We start from the raw sequence: 21,014 nt of genomic DNA, 5'->3' as shown, positions 1-21,014 counted from the left end.
GATCTAAGGTCCGACGATTCGGATCACTTTTGTCGTCGACCAAGCCTTTTCTGATCCACCTTGGCCATGAAGTTGTCCACGACCCACTCTACGTCAGGTGTCATACATACGATTTCTCAATACTTGCATGTCAACCATTACACTCTACCAAAGCATGAAAGTTCTTGACCACTTTAGCTTTATACTCCTCATACATGCAAGAAAGTTCAAACTATTCAAAACCTCGGTCCATCCTCCAACTCTTCACCCTCCAAGGATGCTCAATCCAAATAATCCAACAGTCATATCATCCAAATCATTAATCACATGAGAAACACTTAATACAAGTCTTACAACTGGTCCACACATCAGGTAGGCCATGACATTAGAATTAGATGGACCCAGCTTTAAAAACTTGGGTGTTCTTTATCCATACATTCGTTTCATACACCTAGCCTACCTGATTACCACAACGTAGATTATTAAGGGCTGGAGGGCATCTAAATAGGAGGCAGACCATGATGCATGGATTATATATTTCATATTTATGTGCCATGTGGCACATGTGGTGGCAACCATGGGTTTTTTTTTTTTACTCCACTGCTCATAGTGACTTTTCCTTAGTTGGGTTGAGACTGGGTAATTAAAGAGTTGACTCGAGGATACCAGGGATTTGAGCCGGATTAGACTCGACTGAGAATGAGTCAACTCGGAAATATAGTTCAAAAACCAAAAAACTCGGCTCGGCTTATGTTCGACCAGGTCAATTTGACCCGAAGACTTAACCCAGCTGAACTTGATATTTAATTATTGTAAGTTGAAACTATTAGAAATGTTAATAGATATTTAATATAGTTAATTTAATATAAGTAATATAAAATATAACTAAAAACAACAACAACAACAACATGCATGCCTCACTAGCTAAGGGTGCGCATTGCTTACCTTTTTTAAAGCTACTGACCCAACTGAGCCATTGAGTCAACTCGACGAGTCTCTCTGAGTCTCAATATAAATCATGCCGACTACTGTTTCCCAGTAGCTCACTCAAAACCTCGCCAAGTCGAGTTGACCCAAATGAATTTTAGGTCGAGTGTTTCCTAATCATGCTCAGACAAGTCTCAGACTTGAACGAGTCAACAATCCCTCTGTGTTATAGGAGTCTGAACAAATAGAGTCACGCATACTTGGAATTTTGTGCTCTTAACTAAGATAAGGTTCATACAAGACCATTAACAAGAAATGGCAGTGTAGGTTTAGATATATACTTCCACCTTGTTTTGCATATTAATACAACGAATCACCCACTTGAAAAAAATGGTTGTGAGGGATATGGTTTGAGAAACCATGCTGTAGAAAACTTGGCACATTTCTACTAACTAATAAGAGATGAGCTAACTCTTATATATGATATATATGCTTTGTGTGCCACTATATATTCATAATATATAGCTTCAAATGTGCCGCATGTGTTGATCACATTCTTAAAAAACATGGTACATGTACCATATATGCTAAGTTTTCTATATTCACATGTGCTAGTATTTTTTTATTCCAAAGTGGGTCAAAAAAAAATTATTTATTTTTATTTCAAATTAATTAATTAATATCTCTCAAAAATTAAAAATCTCCTCAAGACTGGCCTGACACAGCTGAGTTGACCCAGTCACGCTTTGACTAGGGAAACCAAGCCCAAGTCCTGTGCATCCTGGTTCTCCCAGCCTAGTAAGAGACCAAACTGGGTTGACCCGGCTGAGCCCCAGGTTGACTCACCTAGTTTACAAATCAAACAAGATAACATGACCTAGACAATTTAAACCAGGACAAGCCCAACGTATGAAACATGTTTGCAATGCGCCCCACCTACTGAACATATTATATACAGTATACGATGTTGTCACATAAGCTGGCAACTGCCTCTTCAATCTCTCCTTGCTTGAATGACCTCAATCTGGTGTTAAAAAACTCTTTTGGTCTTTGAAAGCATTCTTCCTTCCTAAAGTCCAACAATGGTTACTTCTCAGCCTTATTCCTTGACTCAACACAGCATGACTCAGTTTCAAATCACTGAGTCGCACCTTCGTCTTCTCGACCTCAGCACGTGCAAGATGCAGCTCCTCACAAATTTCAGGCCTTAGAAACTCGTCATAACCATATCCTTTAGACAGCATCAACCTCGCCATATCTACCTGTTCGAAGAGTAGATATCGAATCGTAACCCTCAAGGGCAACCGCTCATTCCGCAACGCATGCATGCGCGCTTCCACCGACAGCTTATGGTAGTCCATTGCACCGCATACTCTCTTTCGATCGTCCTCTGACAAATTAGGGTGTGACTGCACATTTAAGGATATGTTAGATATATAAAGTTTTAAGTTGTAAATACTTTATGTCTGAAAAAGAATTTCAGGTGTAGACTGTTTATATGCTAGTAAATAAATTATTTGTCTGGCTACTTGTTAAATGTTTACAATGTATAAAGTAGGCATTCAGGCTATATACAGCTTACGGCAGTAAATCCACAAAAACCAGCAAATCATATAAAAACGACTTTATTTTTTGAGGGCCTTAGAAGAGCATCAAAGCATGTATGCACTAGATAGATGAGATGTCCTCCACCTATCATGAGGAGCCGATGTTGGACATTCCGACATTTTCTCTCATGTGGTCCATTTGATGATCAATCAAGCTCTTTTTTTAGGGCCATAGAAGAGCATCAAGCAAAGCACATGGTGAATAGATTTGATGTAGCTATCCATATTTACGGTGGCCCCACACATCATGAGTGTGTATCAACCATTGTTTTTTTTTTTTTTTTGATGTCTTTTTAGTTGTAAACATTTTACCTGTAATATAAAACATCGCTTCTGACTAGGTTTTAGGCTTCAAATTTATTTAAGCATATAAGGCAAATGCAACAGCCAAACAGCCCATGCAATCAGATTGCTTATAATCCCTTTACAACTTAGGAATTTTACGGGCATCCAAACGACTCCTAAGTAATTTTGTGGAGGTTGGCTAGCATTCTTCTCCTAGACCATGGAATGAGAAATTAAGTTATATACTGCGATCTTCGCCCACACAAAAATACTCCACCCACAAATGCCGAAGAAGCCGGCCTGCCGGTGGCTGTTTGCTTGGCCTTTTAGGCATGTGCAAGCCAATTTCAGGCCTCAAAGCCCAGCCCAAGCCCATAAAAAAGTGGGCTGGACTCAATTAGAACTTGGCCCAATCAAATTGACTCGGTGAGATATCAAGCAAAGTCAATAGGAAACCGACAGGAATTGTCTACAACACCTGTTTTACAAAGCACATAAAAGATCCCTCACCACACTGTATTGGTAAAATCTACTCCGTCCATCAGGTGAGAAGCATTCTGTTTGCTATAAATCTTATATATCAGCCCATAAAAAATTCAGGTCGGCCACACCAAATGAAGTTAATTTCATGTACTGTGGCCCACCTGAGTTTTTTTTAATCAGGCTGATTTTGTATCTTCTCTTCATCCTAAAGAGTTACAATATTGATGGGTTTTATGAAAGATACACACATGGTGGATCCACACTCAATCCTATGGTTGGCTTCCCATCCCGAATTTTTACCTTTGGTGTGGCCCATATGAGCTGTGGATCTGGCTGATTTTTTAGTTCAGGGCCTACCATCAAGGATATCACATGATGGACAGAGTGGATTTTACAGACTGTGGAGACAGTTCCCATATCTAGGAAACTCGGTAAGGAGCATGACTCGGTCCCAGCTTCACAAGACTCACTGAGTCACATCATATGCCATACATCCACTGTAAATCTCTGTTACTAATCTAATACTTTTAATATGATTATTACATATTGAGTCCAATTAAGTAAAGAATGGATTGAGTTTTCAAGTCGGCGGACCCGACTGGACATCGAGTTGAGTCAACTTTCAGGGTATTGGATCGATGCTTTGAATCAATGGTCCACATTTCAACACCTTAGCATTGATGTTGAGCAAGGAATCATATTAACCCGGTCAATTTCCGAGTAAGACTCTTCAAGTACAACTCGCCTGTGAATAGAACTGAGTCGACTCATTCAGAAAATGGGTGACTCAGTTTTCCTCAGGGCGAGTTCTAATTACTTGGGGTGTTGGGTCTTTGCTAAATGGGATCTTTTCCATGGGGCCCATCGACTGTTTGGCCTACTTAATGAACGGCCTAGATATCCACACGATGTGAAATGAAGGGTAGAGAGGAGTGATTGAGGGATAAGAAGTGGGCCTCATTTTCCTTACTTTTTGTGAGGCTGTGTGATCAAGTAGGTTGAATTCATCACAATCCAATCCACCAAACTCTCCATGGTTTGCAGCCCCATGATGTATTTTGATTTGGGCCATTATACATGTGGGGACCTGCCTTCTAGTGATCCAGACCATTCTCTAGTGGGCCCCACTATGAGATGGCAAGTGTATCAGGAATCTTCCCTATCGAACTACCCTAGCTAGCCACCTGATTTTCAACCTAGAAATGGATGGTTAGAATTCAAAGTACCCAATGGCCCAACTGCAACAAGGACACAAGTCTACCCATTGTGTGGATGGGATTGTTTAATGGTTAAACTTGTAATCCATAACCCATCAACTTGATCCCACCAGATGAACAATCTAGGCCACTGAAAGGTGGGCCCCACCTTACTAAATCTGGCCTAACTAGAGCTTAGCATATCAGTGTGGAAGTGAAACCATACCTTGAGGTACATATCTATGGCCATGTAGAGGCTATCATGGCAATTCCTGGCGTTTTCCGGCAACACTTCTGCGACCATCTGAAAACTCTCAACGGACAGATTATCATCCTTGCCAACCATGGTCAGATACCTATCCACAATCCTAGCCACGATGGCCATTTCTCTCGGCCGTTGATCGCACGGCCCAGAATCAACATAAGCTTGCACCACCCTTCTCACTAAGCCTACATCATAACTACTGGCCTTCTCATCCCCCAAACTCCTAACCATGAGATCTCTCACATTACAACTCTCGAGCATCGCCGCCGTTCTTTTATCCAACTCGATCACTAGTTCGCGATCGACGTTCAGTATACACCCCGCCCTGAGTAGCCTCAGTAAGAAATTTAAAGAAATTTCAACCGTTGGAAGTTCCCTGATCAAGCCTTCGATCGCCAATCTCACATGATCATTGTCATCGTCATTGTTGCGACCGTAGATTTTAATTTCAATTGCCAAGAAGTGTTTGGTGGCCCAGCACATAATGCACTGGCCCACTAACTCCGGTCGCATTCCCCTCGCCTTGATTGCACACATTACCTTAACAAAGTGATCGATGGTGAGGTGGGACACATCTTCAATCCACCAACATTCGTTCATTTTTGAGTGTGACTGATCACAGCCATTGTCATGATCGAGATCACTGTTGATTAGCTGAGGATCAATGCAAGCCTTCCATGATATGGATTCACAGCATCTCTTTATGATTTGTAGATCATTGGCCCACAAAACAACGGCCTCGCAGCTCTTCAAGATGATGATAGTGTCCCACCAAGATGAGAATATCACAAAGCTTAGAAAGGCTTCTGTCTTGGAAATCAGATTCCCCTCGTCAGCCTCCTCAGTCATTTCCAGGAAATGTGAGGCACAATACAATGATACGATGTTGTGGACCGTCAGATGGACGGCGAGTCCGTAGCAAAACTTCACTACCAATTCGAAGGTGTGGGCCCCACCGGGAAGATGGTCGATGTGGATGTTGAGGCCCAGATCTTTGTCTGCCCTAGTTGAAGTTTGGAAGACCAATCTATTGAGATAAAGGCTTCTTGAGACCATAGGGAGCTGGAAAATCAGGAACAATAGGGAATTTGAAATCAGAAAGTATGAGCATGGGAACCGGATTGCGTACTGAGTAAACTATGTGGGGCCCAACGTAATATATGTATTCTATCCACTCCGTCCATCTATTTTAACGGACAATTTTAGCTTTTAAATCCAAAAACTAATTATATCCAAAGCTCGTGTGAACCACACCACAGGAAAGAGTGTGAATTGAATTTCTACCGTTGAAAATTTCTTGAGGGCCACAGAAGTTTTGGATCAAGCTGATTTTATTTTTTTACCCTTCATCCATATTTTTGTGATCTACTGAACAGGTTGGATGACAAATAAACATCACTTTGGGCCCTAGGAAGGTTTCAACGGTGAAAATTATTATTCCAACTGTTTCCTAGTCGACGTGAGCTCTGTATATGCTTCGATCTTTAGATATAAAAATAAAATGAGCTGGAAAAACGGATGGACGGCGTGGATAAATCATATACATCCACGGTGGGCCCAACAGAGTTTACTCAGTGCAATGAAAGCTAACTGAAAATCCAAGTGAACCGATGCAACCGGGAGCACCATAACTTATATTACTCTCAGAGCGCCAAAGCATTTTTCTCAACTTTGTTTTCACTAAAGTTCATGAAAATCATGAAATTTGGTCCAACCAAACGCGCCCTTGAAAAAGAAACAAGAAAAAGATGGTAGGAAATTCAGATGCACCGTATGCAAATGAAACGTAGTCCCTTCAATATGGACGGTCAGATCGCTTTGAAGATCAATGTGAACGAACCTACAAACACAAAATCAAGCAAATGTTTTTAATATCAGGACCATTCTAATGGCTGTTATATAGAGATTATACTATAGAAAATGCGATAACAAAATTACAAGGAGAATTATATTATAGAAACCGCTGTGACGATCATAACGACCATTATAACAGTTATAACGGTCATGTATGTTTTAAAAAACTGTTTTTTTTTCTCATGTATTTTAATTGCTTCTATCTAGCTTATACAAACATATGATGGTTTTACAGCAAAATGTTATAACAGTGCCGTTGTACAGTTCACAACCAAGGTTTTTAAAAACGCAATCAAAAGCCGTTATTTTCTCAATAACAGCCGGCAATTGCATACCTGTGCCATTCTTCCCACTTTTCCGTTTCCCAATAATTATTAAATGTTATAAAGGTGATGGTGATATAGGGAAGTGTGCGAAATGACAATAAGATAGGCCATTACCTTCTTTAATAAGATAGGCCAATACCTTCTTTATTAAATGTCAAAACCTTTGTTTTTTTTTGGGGGTTAGCTTGGTATTACACCCCTCGGTTCACACTTCCCTGATAGTCACCCCCTTTAGGGAATTGATACCAGGACCTCAGTGTGAAAACCTTGAATTCACATGTAATTTCTAAATCGATGAGGAATAATTTAAAAAAAAAAAATCAAATATTTTATTATATAATAACTAAAGATTGCTTAATCATAGTACTTATATAAAATATTCAAAATCTTAATTCGAAATTATCCATGATAATAAAAATCTCTCGTAAGATTAATTAAATTTGTAAAAAATAAAAATATCAAATAAACTTTATCAAAGCATTTCCGACATTGTTATAAGCAATTTCTAAAAAAATATTAAAATATTAATATTACATAAATAGGGAGATATAACAAAAACAAAAATTACTAAAAGTAATAAAAAATTTTCTAAAATGTTAATTTTGACCCTCAACGAGCGTTTCTAAGGAAACAAACGTCCATAACCTGCTATGGAGGTCAATTGATTATAGAACCATCGTTACATAAGGATCAATAAGTTATACATTTCGTGTCGATGATTGAATCAAAAGTTATACTTGTTTTATCATCAATACTTCAAATGACAATTTCTCCATATTCGAAATGAATCTTTTCGAACCTGACACGCCTAGGAACCAATTACGTTATGCCCTACTTAGGAATGGGTCCGATTTTGACAGACTACTTCCACTTTCATTTGGGCTTCTTTTAGTCCAACCGTGCAAAAAAAAAAAATGCATTTGTGACATATTCTACATTAGTCCCGGTCACTTGAAAAGAACTCATCCTAGAGTTATTCAATACACTTGGCTCATGATACTCATACAAGTCTACCACATTAAAAGTCTTGTGAGATCTACATGTTTTTAGAAAGATCAACAATATAGGCATTATTATTGTTTTTCTTGAATATAGGAACATGGTCAATCTTCTTACTCCTTAGCTTATTATATGTCTCAATGGGAAACCTCTCTTTGATCAAGTGATCCAACACGTTAATTATCAGTCACTTCAAACACTTTCTAACACTGATGTTTAATACCAATCACGTCTTTATACTTAGTATTAGACTCTTGTAAATACTTTAGAATGTTTATGGGTTCTACTCTTACTCTTTTATGACCGATGCATAAATTTCTCACGTCTCGTCAGATTCTTTAACGAAATCTTGTACGGTTAGAGGAGAGACTCTCTCCCCACTTTAAAAGTCTTGGGTTGATTTTTTATTCTCATAGAGGAGGTTATAATTTTTCTACCATCGTTAACAAAAATGAATATATTATGCCGACTTCTATGTATAATATCAATATTATACTATCATAGTTGACCAAGTAACATGTGACATGTTTCCATATCAATTACGTCACACATTACGTCGTCATTATAATATTTACTAATGGAAAAGGAAATACAACATCATTTACCTACTTTTGTTTCGTTGACCTTCTTAATCCACCGAATCATGTATGGAGATGATGCTTTTCTATCTTTAGTTGCACCTTTTCCATCATAGTCATCGATACAATATTTTCATTGTCCCACCATTTATAATTAGGTCATAGATCTTTTAGTTCACGATGCACTTTGTTGAAAAGATAGTATGTTATTCCAAATTTGTTTCCTTGTTCAAGGTGTACAATAAATTCCTTACGATCAAAGATTTTTCATAATCTTCATAAATCCATTCACCCTCTTCATCATCATCCTCACCATGTTCAACATTATGGACTTCTGGATCGTCATCTCCATCATTTGCTTCCCCATCATTAATTTCCAAATTAGTCATCTACCTCTGAGGACGCATATTGGATCAATGACCAGGTTAGCCACATCGATAACAATTGTTCGATTGAAGCGAAGCATAATAGTTAGGGTTTCTACTTGATCCAACAACATTGGTTGCTACTCTTTGAGTTCTAACTTGGTTGCTCCCCAAATCTCAGCTTACTTTTGGAGGAGGTTGGGGATGCCCTCCCACAAAATCCCTCCCCCAGGATTGTGCCATATCGCATGAAGGTTCAATAATAGCCATTCTATTTGAAGCATAGTTTCATGCATAGGGATGCTCCAATTGCATCTCTACTCAAGTAACCAACTTCATTACCTGGATCATTGTCTAAATGGGTTGTATTTTGACCCGATCTTAGATCATTGTATGTAAATTGCCAATGAATTTGATGAACTGTTGCAAATCGGTCTCAACCAGATCGCTTCTCACAGATAAACGATAAAATTCATCTGTGCAATATCGCACAGATCAGCTATCCTACCGACAATTCTAGTAATACTGGACCAATACTTAGTTATAGTCAATTGGCAAGAATTGTGTCTGCATTAGCTACTTCATTCATTGTTGCGTGCTGATTAACACTTTCATTTGCTTGGTTCGTGATACTTAGAGTTGTTCTCACTAAGCCAAGTCTCCACCTTTTAACTTGTAGATCAAAAGCTTGATCTTTTTCTCTTCAGAAATCTCCATATAGTCAAAGAATCATTCAACTTTAAAAAGCCAATCAAGAAAGTCCTCAGTGTCCTCAGTCCCTTCTTCATGAATATAATACTTACTTCTTTATAATTATTTTTTTAAAAAAAAAAAGTTGAGGAGATCAACATTCGTCCTGTAATCTCCATCTCACTCCGACCTCATACCTCTTCGTTCTTCTCCCTGAATAATCATATCATCAATCTTATCTCACTAGACTCACCATTATTAGGTGGTTATATGTGATTCATTATTAGTGCTGCAACACAAACATGACGACCACAATTTCTATCGCCAATATCAAGTTGCTCATCATTGTGGACATAGGTCTGTCCGAAGGCCTCAATCAAATGGTTAATCATTACTTACAATCCTTGCATAGCTCAAAGATTCTCTCGCTAGAAAACTTCAAATGTCACCGCTATCATAGAATTGTTATGTATAGCACCGTCCATGGGGTTATTGATCGAAACATTGTTAGATAATACCATCGAATTAAAGAAAAACCTCACTTTGATACCAACTAACACAGGGTGTATAAAACAATAATGAGAAATATTATCGTCTTTTTTAAGTAGGCAAAACTTTGAATATACATGAAATAATAAAAGACAAAACTTGAATATTTTATTCCATAATAATTTAAATTACTTAATTACATCACTTATATAAAATACACAAATTCTAATTCTAAATTATCCAAAAAAAAAAAAAAAATCCTCTCAAGAGACTAAATTTATCAAAATTAGAAACATCAAATAAACTTTACCGTAGCATTCCAAACATTATTACGTAGAAACAATTTGTAAAAGAAGATGAAAATACTAAAACTATAAAAATATAAAGATAAGATGAAAATAAAAATTACCAAAAGTAATTTAAAAAAATCTAAAATATTGATTTTAACTCTCAAAATGAGCGAAATAGACATCCATGACCTATACTATGCAGGTCGGTTGACCACAGAACGACCAGTATATAGAGATCGATGCATTGTGAGTTCCGTGACATTGTACAAATCAAAAGTTATAATTGTTTTATAATCAACAATTTCCCTACATTCAGAATGACTCTCTTTGAACCGAACATGCTAGGATGTCAATTACATGTCCCACGTAGTACTAGTTCTTTCATTTGGGTTTCTTTTGGTTTAATTGTGTTTAAAATGCTCATGTGTCACAATCCTACATCACAAGAGCATTGGCTCTTATATGGTGTTGTAAAACCGTCATTCAAATGGTAGTCATAACACCATGAAGGCCGTTCAATATCGCTACGACCCATAATTGAATTTTTCATTTAGCATGAAATACTGTGAGACAGGTGGTCGCAGTGCGAGAGTGAGAGTGCTCTTCCTAACCATTACCTAGATTTTTTCAGGTGTACGTTCGTCCAGATACTGTTGCAACAGTGTTAATAATCGTCCCAAAGAGAAAGATCTCTTCACGCTTTATAAACGCTAATCCATTTGATTTGAACAGTTGAAAATGAATTTTACAAAATAAATATCATTTGAATATTCACAATAAAATCTAGATTAATTAGAAGTCTACCTTTGAGACTACTTGGGTGTCCACCATCGATGGTCAGGATCAAAAGGATCTCATGACCATTAATCCAACGATTAAAACCAACCTTACAAACACCATGACATGAATACACACATGCATGAAAAGACATTACCTGCGCGACCCACTTCTTTTGAGAGTTTCGGCAGACCTGTACACGTTATCCGGTTTAATGACACACCGGTTATGACTCGGATCGGAAACCGGCATGTTCGAGCAGCTTTCTTTCAGTAGGTTTGCCCCTTCTCATACCACTCTCCCGGCCAAATGCAGCAGTAACATGAGTTTTGGTGCGTCGCACTGACCTTCTCTTTCGTCCTTAGGTACTTGGTGCGGGAGAGGATTAGGTCCGGCCCCTGCTCCACCCATCACAGTACGGCCCTGACCCTGGGGCCCACCTTACTGTATTTATTCTATATCCACTCCGTCCATCCTTTTTTAAAGCTGGCTATAGGATTTGAGCCAAAAAATAAAGCAGATCCAAATCACAGGTAGCTCACACCAAAGGAAACGATGGTGATTGAACGTCCACCGTTAAAAGCTTCCTATGGTCTATCATAATGCGTAAAGTAATGTTTATTTTCCATCCAACCTGTTGATAAGGTCACAAATACTGGATTAATGGGTTGAAATAAATATCAGATTGATCCAAAAAGTTTATCGCCCACAAGAAGTTTTTTAATTGTCAATCACCAATTTTTCATGTGGTGTAGTCCACATGAGATGTGGATCTGATCCATTTTTGGAATTACATACTAAAATGCACTGAAAAAACACATGGACGGTATGGATATACAATACATACATAAAAATGGGCCTCATGGTCAGGGCCACACCTAATCCGCTCCCCTTGGGTGCCCTAACAAGTCTGTGGTGATAGTTTGCCGCCATTTTTTTACGTTGTGGTGTCTCATCTAGTATGAATGTGGCATGTGCACGGTGATCCAGGCCGCCCAAATTATAGGAAACGTATTGGATTAAGCATGGCCACAGAACACTAATTCGTGGTTGTAGACCATCTGATTTCGCTCATTGAATTTGAACCAATGTTTTGCTTTTAAATGTCGGCTAGGATCGTCTATTCAGTATGAATTTTTATTCATAATGGTCTGTACCAGTTGGATGATGTGGATTGACATGCATGCCTCACGTACACTAAATGCGACTCAGGACCATGACAGCCTTTCCAAAACGGTGATAAACTATCACTGTAGCGTTATCCCTAATACCATACTTGAAACGGATTGGCTACTCCCCCTGCCACCAGCCAATGGCTGATGGTCGGTACTCTGTGGGCCTCACCATGATATATATGTTTCATCCATGCCGTCCATCTATTTTTATAGATTATTTTATGGCATGAGACCAAAAATTAGGTAGATCCTACTCTCAAGTGGACCACCTTACAGGAAACAATGTTAATGAAGGTAGACCATTAAAAACTTTTTGGGGGCCATAAAAGTTTTGGATCAAGCTGATATTTGTTTTTTCCCTTCATCTGGTTCTGTATGACCTGATTAACAGATTGGATTTAAATAAACAGTACATTGGGCCTTAGGAGGATTTTAATGTTGGATATCCAATCACTATTGTTTTCCTGTGTGTGGTCCAACTGAGATTTATACTGGGAGTAAGTTTCCTGTGTTAGTTTTGCACCATTTGAAGGATGGTGGTGATTCATCCTCCTCACATGTGGCACCGACTTGCAGTTATCCACGCCATCCAAATTGCTTCTCCCATTGTTGATGAAGCATACTTATGAAACAATCCTAACGATCCAATTAATGTCTATCAAATGGATGGTTACAACAAAAATTGTGAGCGGTCCAAATTCGAAATGAAAATTCAGATCGCTAATTTTATTTTCTCGGTGCATATTTTCTCTTATGATACACTCACAGGTGGGTCAGTGATTTGGACAGCCTGGATTACAGTACAACTTTGTCGTATATACGGTTCAAGAGTCACCACCATTTAGGTCCAAAACTAACACACAAACCAGCCTGATAACAGACTTTTCTCTAATCCTGCACGCATGCACAAGGCAGGCCCTCAACGTGCTATGTGTCAACGTGGCACACGTGCAGGACATCTAAGATGTCTATCAAGTGGGTCCCATCATTTACACACCATGGACAAAAGGTCTGGACATTCGTCAACTGTTCAGGTGAGCCACGTTATTATAACAAATGGACGGCCTAAAATAGACCGCGAGTGAGAGAGACTGCATTAATAGAGGGGCCCAGTTGGAATTGTCGTCTCTCAACCGTCCATGATCTGTTGGACCCAGTTCAGCCACGCCTGTCAAGATGCAAGAAGGGAACAGCCCTTTTAATGCCTGACCCCACCATTTAAAGAAACATTCTTGACTTAAAAATTCACGGAGAAGATTACAGTAATAGTTCACCACCAACTTGTGGCATACAATCATGTATCGATGTGGACAGCTAGGAATAAGATGATCATACAATTCTAACCGTCCATTTCTTTTGGGATGGGAGCGGATTAGGTGCCGCCCCGACCTAACTCGAGATGGTGCGGCGCTTACAGTGGGGCCCACATTGATCTATTTGTTCTATATCCACGCCGTCCATCCGTTTTCCCAGATCATTGTAGTGCAAGAACCTAAAAATGAAAAAAATCAAAATCCCAGGTGTACCATGCTACAAGAAACAGTGGTTATTGAACGCCCTACGTTAAAAACTTCCTGAGGCCCACCGTAATTTTTATTTGCCATCCAACCCGTTGATAAGTTCACATAAACGTGGATGAGGAGGTAGGAAAAAGATAAACAAATATTAATGGTCAATCACTACTATTTCCTATTTTATGGTCCACCTGAGAATTAGATATGTTTCATTTTTGTGCTCATGCACTAAAATGATTTGGCAAAACGGATGGATGGCGTGGATATAGAATACATACATCAAGGTGGGCCTCACGGTAAGAGCCGCACCGTTTTGGGTGAGGCCGGGGCGTACCTAATCCGCTCCCTTTAGAAGGAGGACACGTGGCTGCCACCTGTCAAGAACGTCAACAACATGATAGTAACTAGCGTAGGCATGTGAACGGCCAGGATATATGATTAGCCATCCAGATGACCACAACTTAAAAGTCCGAAAAAGGTAGGTAACCTCCCAAATGGCATTTAAGTAGAAACGGAAGAACCGGGATATGGTACGACCATCTTAGACCCGAACGTTGCTGGGGGGCCCATCTTGTTTTATATGTAAATCCACTCCGTCCGTCACGTGAGATATGTTGTTTGAACCATACGTTCAAAAGATAGGTCGGATTAAAGAAATCTGATGGGCCTCACCAATGGGAACAGTTATATGCTCTTAAAACCTCTTTAAGTTCACATGGTGTGGCCCACCTGATATTTGGATCTGACTGATACTTGTCTTTACAACAATGCTTCTATTAAGAAAATAAATACCCAACTAATTAACAGTTACAACAAAGTAGAATCGGGTTTTCAGGTAGCCTAGATCAGGTCTAGCGATCCAAACCGTTGGCCTGTTGGACCTCACACTGAATGGACCACACCTCAATAATCTATGGGATTGGAAGATCTAGTGTCTTAATTCATTTGATGTGGACAGTTGTTGTATGTATCTTCTTAACAGCAGTCTATTTGCAGTCAACAAATTTAAAGGTTAGGATTTATCGACTGGTCTAGACCGACCCGGTTCTGAAGCGCACCAGATTTGGTTTCGGTTCCAAAAATCAAAGAAATCAGTTGGTTCAATTCTTGATCTGGGGTTTTGTAGAATTGAACTGGAGTGTGAATTGGACATAGAACTAAACCTTGGATCTCAACTTAGAACTTAATAAATATTTAATTTTTTTTTTAAACATTAAAAAAATTAACATAAAAAGCTTTTTTTAACAAAAAAATAAGAAGAAAAAAAAAAAAAAACCTTAATATTTCTTTAATCTCCCTCTCTTTCATGCTTTTCTCTGTCTCTCAAGAACCTTGGACTGGATTTTTTTAAAAATGATGCAATTCGGTTGGATTATAAAAATAAATTATGCAATTGAGTTGGATTATAAAAAGCCCATAGCCGAACTGGTTTTTAACAGTCCGGTTCCATTTGGTTTTATGGTGCAAATGGTCTGATTGGGGTTCTAGTTTTCCTGGAATTGTTGAGAACGGTTCAATTCAAGTTTCACCTCAGAGCCGGATTGAACTGAACCGTGTGCACCCATAAAGATAATGTTAGACTATCAGAATCTTCAGCAAAAATCCAGGAGCATCTGCACCAATTCTTCACTCTATCCATTCTGTTACTAATTCAAAATAATCTAGTTATTGGCGTAACTTTCTCCTACAAACGTGTAATTGATTGTATTTGTTTGTTTCCTTATTTTGCTCATATTTGTTTCCTAATTATAAGTTTGACAGTTCTCAGTTGTATAACTATAAATATAATGGAAAACTACATGGCTCAAGTGTGTTAGTCAAACCAAAGATATCCTCTGTATTCATCTTTCTATTGAATTGTTAGTATTATACATAGTATCAGAGCCTAACATCCTATAAGCTCACGCTTTTCCAACCGATCCTTTCTCCAGCTTCTGCATCCTCCAAATGGCCAACACCGATGACACCTCCATCCCTGAACCTATCCTTCCACCATCTACCCTTCTACCCTCTTCCAATACTATTTCCGTTAAGCTAGATGGCTCCCACAATTATTTGGCATGGAAAATGCAGTTCCTTAATCTCCTCCGAGGACACGACTTAGTTGGCTTCATTGATGGTACTGAAACCTGTCCTCCAAAAAATCTTGCCTCTGGTTCATTCAATCCTGCCTATGTTGTTTGGCAGAAGAAAGATGGTTGTCTCCTTGGATGGATCCTTGCATCTCTTTCGGAAAAACTTGTTTCCACATTATATGGATTGGACACGTCTAAGCAAGTCTGGACTGCCCTGCAGACTCGTTTCTCTTCTCAGTCTCGTTCTCGCATTTCCCATCTTAAACGTCAACTTCAAACGTTGACTCAAGGTAGCAAATCCTGTTCTGAGTATCTTGAAAATGCCAAGAATCTTGCCGATCAATTAACAGCAGCTGGTAAGCCTGTGGACGATCAAGACTTGATCTCCTTTCTTCTTGGCGGCCTGCAATCATCATACACACCGTTTGTCACCTCTTTTAATTTTGCATCACGTGAAACTGACTTCACCTTTGAAGACTTTCAAGCTGAATTGCTGGGCTATGAAAATCTTCCGGATGTCAATCTTTCTATTCATGGTACAGATAATACTCACTTTGTTTTTCCTGCAAACAAATCTAAGGCCCCTACTTATGTGAAAAAGAAAGGACCTCCACTCCCTCCCACAAAAATGCCGAATGCAATTTCCTCTGATTATCGGCCACACCAGCAAACCAAATCTACTCCTCCACAGCTTCCAAACAACCGCCCGGTTTGTCAAATTTGTGGTAAATCTGGCCATACTGCTATTGATTGTTTTCACCGCTTTGATTATTCATATCAGGGTCGATTCCCTCCTCAAGATCTTGCCGCAATGGTGGCTGAGACTAATGCCACCTTTGAAAATCAAGTTTCGTACATGGACAGTGGCGCCAATGCCCATATTACATCAGATGCAAGTAATCTCACTCATTAGTAGCCCCTCACTCATCAGCAGTGTTGAGGGTCAAATATTACATATTAGACCCCAGTTATTGCTTGGATTTACGAACATGATACCGTTTAATGGCCCGCTTTAATCATGGTTGTGATGCAGAGTGTATATCACGCCCCGAACTCGGAAACCGGGCTCACAAAATTCCCGATCGCCGAATCCGGCGGCGACAGCCTCCGTAGAACCCCATTTTCGGATCCCGGCACCCATTCACCAGGTTCCGATCCTGGGATACTACAAGGAGGATTTCAAGTCATCAGTCTGATTCATAATGAGCATAACAAAAGCATAACCCACAAATAATAACCACAAGAACACCACCACAAAATCCACTATGATCAAAAACTTTTGAGTACAATGCGGCAGAAAGGAGAAATACAATACAACAAAAGAAACAAAACTCCAGAAGCTCGGCTGCACGCTCCAACTATGGCGAGACTATGGCTGCGACTGCGTCCTGGCGTCACCTGCACGCATCAATCGTGCATAAGCTTATAGAAAGCTTAGAGGGTGGTGTAAGTATGTGCGCAATATAAGCGTGCTCAAAATGCAAGGTCAAAGTAATGCGGAATCATGGTGATGAGTACATGAATGCAATCAGCCGTACCAAGGCTATGCGGTGCAAGATATGAATGTCATCGGCCATAACACGGCCATGCGATGCGAGATGCAACTCAAGCATGCCAATCCTCATCATGTATCAGTACAGTTCTCATTCTGGATAATCACCGGGGTTCAATACACTCCAAATGGCACTGTCGCTCTCCTAGCCGCACAGTCCAAGTGAGCGTAAGAAACCTCACTATCCGCCTGACCAATAGTCTGCCAATACCTATCCGGCACATCGATAGCGGACCCATTCGCGAGCTGGTCAAACTCAGCCTAGTATTGCCCCCTACCCTCGGGCGAGTAAGGCCACACTCCTTTCCAACCACCACGACACAGTGGGAGACGCGGCCTCCTGGTATTCGGCCCTCGTGCGCTCATATATCCACTCGGTCTCGACATTGGAGTCATCCTCTGGTACCATCGGGTTTAGGGATTTTCACCCAGGGACGTCTATGGCGCCCGTATGCTAGAACCAAACATTTCCGGTATCCAACCCAGCCATCCATGATGTGTTTATGGAGGCTATGGCCTTGATGTCGCTAGGGCATACAGTAACTACAATCACACAAATGCAAGTGCATGAGTCACATTATCAGTCATGCAACAGTCCTGTATGTACCATGCACTTATATGGGGCAACTCCGCCTATCAGGGAGCCCATAAACAGTCTATCAAAAGGTATATGCTATGATCGGTCACTCCTCACATCAGGCATACATATGGTGCGAATGATTATGAATCATGGATCTATACTAAACATGTAATAAGAGATGGCTCTAGGTATAATGGAGATGGGCCTAGACGGCCTACTTACCACAAGTTTGGGCCTATCAGTGGGCCTTAGGGAGAGCTATAATGCGGACATTTAACCAACATTATCAATGTGGACGTCAAACCAGCATTGCTCCCAAGGCGTGGCCCGTTATAAGTGTCAATACATATGCTATGGTGGAGTTACACTATAAGGGATATTATGTTCATCCTATTGGGCCCTGACCCGTGGGCCTCCAGTACATCAAATGGGCCTCAACAAGGACCACTAATACATGAAGATGGGCCTCCACAATGGGCTTTAAATTATCTCCAACACAGTTGAACAGTTGGATGAACACATACATCATGATGGAGCCCACACTAATAGAGGGCGTGATTTACGATACATTCATAGGGGGGTCCTAAGTAGGACTCACCATAATGCTTGTTCTCCACCCAGCCTAAGGCCCAATAAAATGTTTAATTTCCACCCAACTGTTCATAAGATCATGTGGACCAGGGTAAGGCCTACTAAAATGTTTATTATCATCCAATCTATTCATAAGGTCACGTGGGCCTGAATAGGGTCCACTGTAATGTTTATTTGCCACACAAAATGGGCCCACCATAATGTTTATTTTTCATACAACCTGTTAACAGGGTGGTGTGGACCAAGGGCCCACTGAGATGTTTGTTTGCGCCCAACCTGCTCACAGGGCCACGCAGCCAGGGAGGGGCCCACGAAAAAATTTTATTTGCCGTCCAACGTACGTGGGCAAGGAGCCCACCGTGACACTGGCAGGAAGCCCACCGTGATGCTTGTTTTGACGTCCAACCTGTTGATGAGGTCATTTGACCTTGGGGCAGATGTGGGGCCCACCGAAATGTGGTTCACAAATCCAGTCCATTCATTGTGTGAGTCCCACCCGACTGACGGTCCATACCAAGTTTCAACGACATCCAAAACTCAGGTAGGCCCCACCAAGTGATTTTATATATTTAGGCATGTCTTCACATGTTTTTAAATGGTGTGGTCCACATGAGTTCCGTATGAGCCTGATTTTTGGTATGGACAGATGGTCCGCGGGGACCCATCAAATGCACGGTGTTGATCTTCAAAACGCATCAAGGTGGGGCCCACAGCTGGGGCCGTGAGCCCCAGCCCGTCCGTCCGTCAACCGCGAGCGCAGGCGCTGCCAGCGCCTGCTGTCAGTAGCAGCAGCAGTAGTGCTGCCTTGAGTCGTTGTTGTTTTTTTTTTTTTTGAAAAATATCGTTTCTCTGCGGTTTTTCATAGACGGGGCCCGCATCAGTAAGATCCACACCAGCCATTGGATTCCTTGGTCCAAGACCGACCAAAAGAGTCCAATATGCGCCCCGTTTTGGGCGAATAGAAGCTTCAAAGCGTGTTTTAATGGTATACACTACTATTCCCTATGGTATGGCCCGTATGATTGTCAGATTGATCTCAACTTTCGGCTCAACGCCTAAAATGATCTGGGGAACGAAATGGACGGCTTGGATTATGCATATACATCAAGGTGGGGCCTGCATGAGAGGCCCACCTCTCCCTTCTCCTTTTTTTTTATAAAGCAAACAAATGGGCTCACCCGTCCAGCGTCCAGTGACGCTGGACGGTGTGGATAAACTCATGCCTTGTGGTGGGTCCCACATGGACGTGGCCCACCAAATATATATATATATATATATATATATATATATATATATATATATATATATATATATATATATATATATATATATCTATTATGTATATAATACATATTATGTTATATATATTATATATATTATATAAAAGATATCATATATATATATATATATATGTATATATATAAAAAAATGCATTAGGCCCATCCAAACAGTGGATGGTGTGGAACATCACCTGTACTAGAGTGGACCACACTGTCTGATGTAGATGGACGAGGTAGATGTAACACATATTGGTGGGATCCACGCCATCACAACAAAAGAGGGAAAGAGAGAGATAGAGAGAGATATACGGTGAGAGAGAGGAACCCCGCCAATTAAATCACATACATCCAAAATGGGTCCCACCAACAAGTGGACCCTAAAATTTAAATAATGACAAATCACCCACCTTATCTTCCTTCTCCTTGCTCCCTTGGACTCCTTAGCTCCTTACCTTCACTTTTAATGGAGGTTGATGAAAGATGAATGGTTGAGATTGGAGATGGGAGGGTGTGTTGGATGTGTGAAATTTCTCATGGGATTTGGAAAAATTGCTAGAGAATGAGAGGGAGAGATAGAAATAATGGATGGAGGGATGGGTGGAGTGATGGTTGTAAGAAAGGAGTGATGAGAGGTATGGTTTAGTTTGAAATTGGTGGAAAAGAGAGATGGTTGTGGTTGAAAATGAGAAAAAGAGGAATGGTGAGGTGGAAAGATGGTGGACTTTTGGAAAAAGAGGGAATGGGTGAAGTACTTTGAGGTATGGTTGTATTTATGGTTGATTAATGGGACTAATTGTGTAGAGATTCCCTCGAAATCCGCAACGCGCGGTGTTTCTTCAGAATAAACGCTGATCGGCATCTTCTTACCTGGGCATCGGTTCAGTGCGCAAGTCACGGCGTTGGAACCGCGGCGACGACGCGGTCGCTATGATACAACTTTCGGATCAAGCCGACGTCGGTGCACGGGACCTGGCTTAGGATCATGCACAGACACCGAATACGGTGCGAAGGTTGTCAGAATTTGACCGAAAGGACCGCGGAAGCCAACGGAATGGTACGGACTAGGACACGGGTCTTACAGTGTATTCACGAGCATGGACTGAAAAGGGAACTTAAAGCATGGATTTAACGCTCTAA

At 40.4% G+C, this 21,014-nt stretch overlaps 1 protein-coding gene across 1 annotated transcript; it reads right to left on the bottom strand.

Annotated features, from left to right (window-relative positions):
- Positions 1–286: 286 nt before the first annotated feature.
- LOC131226083 (root phototropism protein 3-like) lies at positions 287–11,459 on the bottom strand. The gene is made up of 4 exons (XM_058221764.1): positions 11,268–11,459; positions 6,513–6,582; positions 4,704–5,804; positions 287–2,315 (listed from the first exon to the last, which is right to left on the bottom strand). Exons 1-4 carry the CDS (start codon positions 11,360–11,362, stop codon positions 1,926–1,928), a joined length of 1,656 nt encoding a protein of 551 aa, XP_058077747.1. The 5' UTR covers positions 11,363–11,459; the 3' UTR covers positions 287–1,925.
- Positions 11,460–21,014: the final 9,555 nt, after the last annotated feature.

Source organism: Magnolia sinica, chromosome 14 (assembly GCF_029962835.1).
Source record: "Magnolia sinica isolate HGM2019 chromosome 14, MsV1, whole genome shotgun sequence".
In the NCBI taxonomy this organism is placed as follows: Eukaryota; Viridiplantae; Streptophyta; class Magnoliopsida; order Magnoliales; family Magnoliaceae; genus Magnolia; species Magnolia sinica.
The sequence above is the reverse complement of the archived record's forward strand: the minus strand, read 5'-3'. Positions and strand labels throughout refer to the sequence as shown.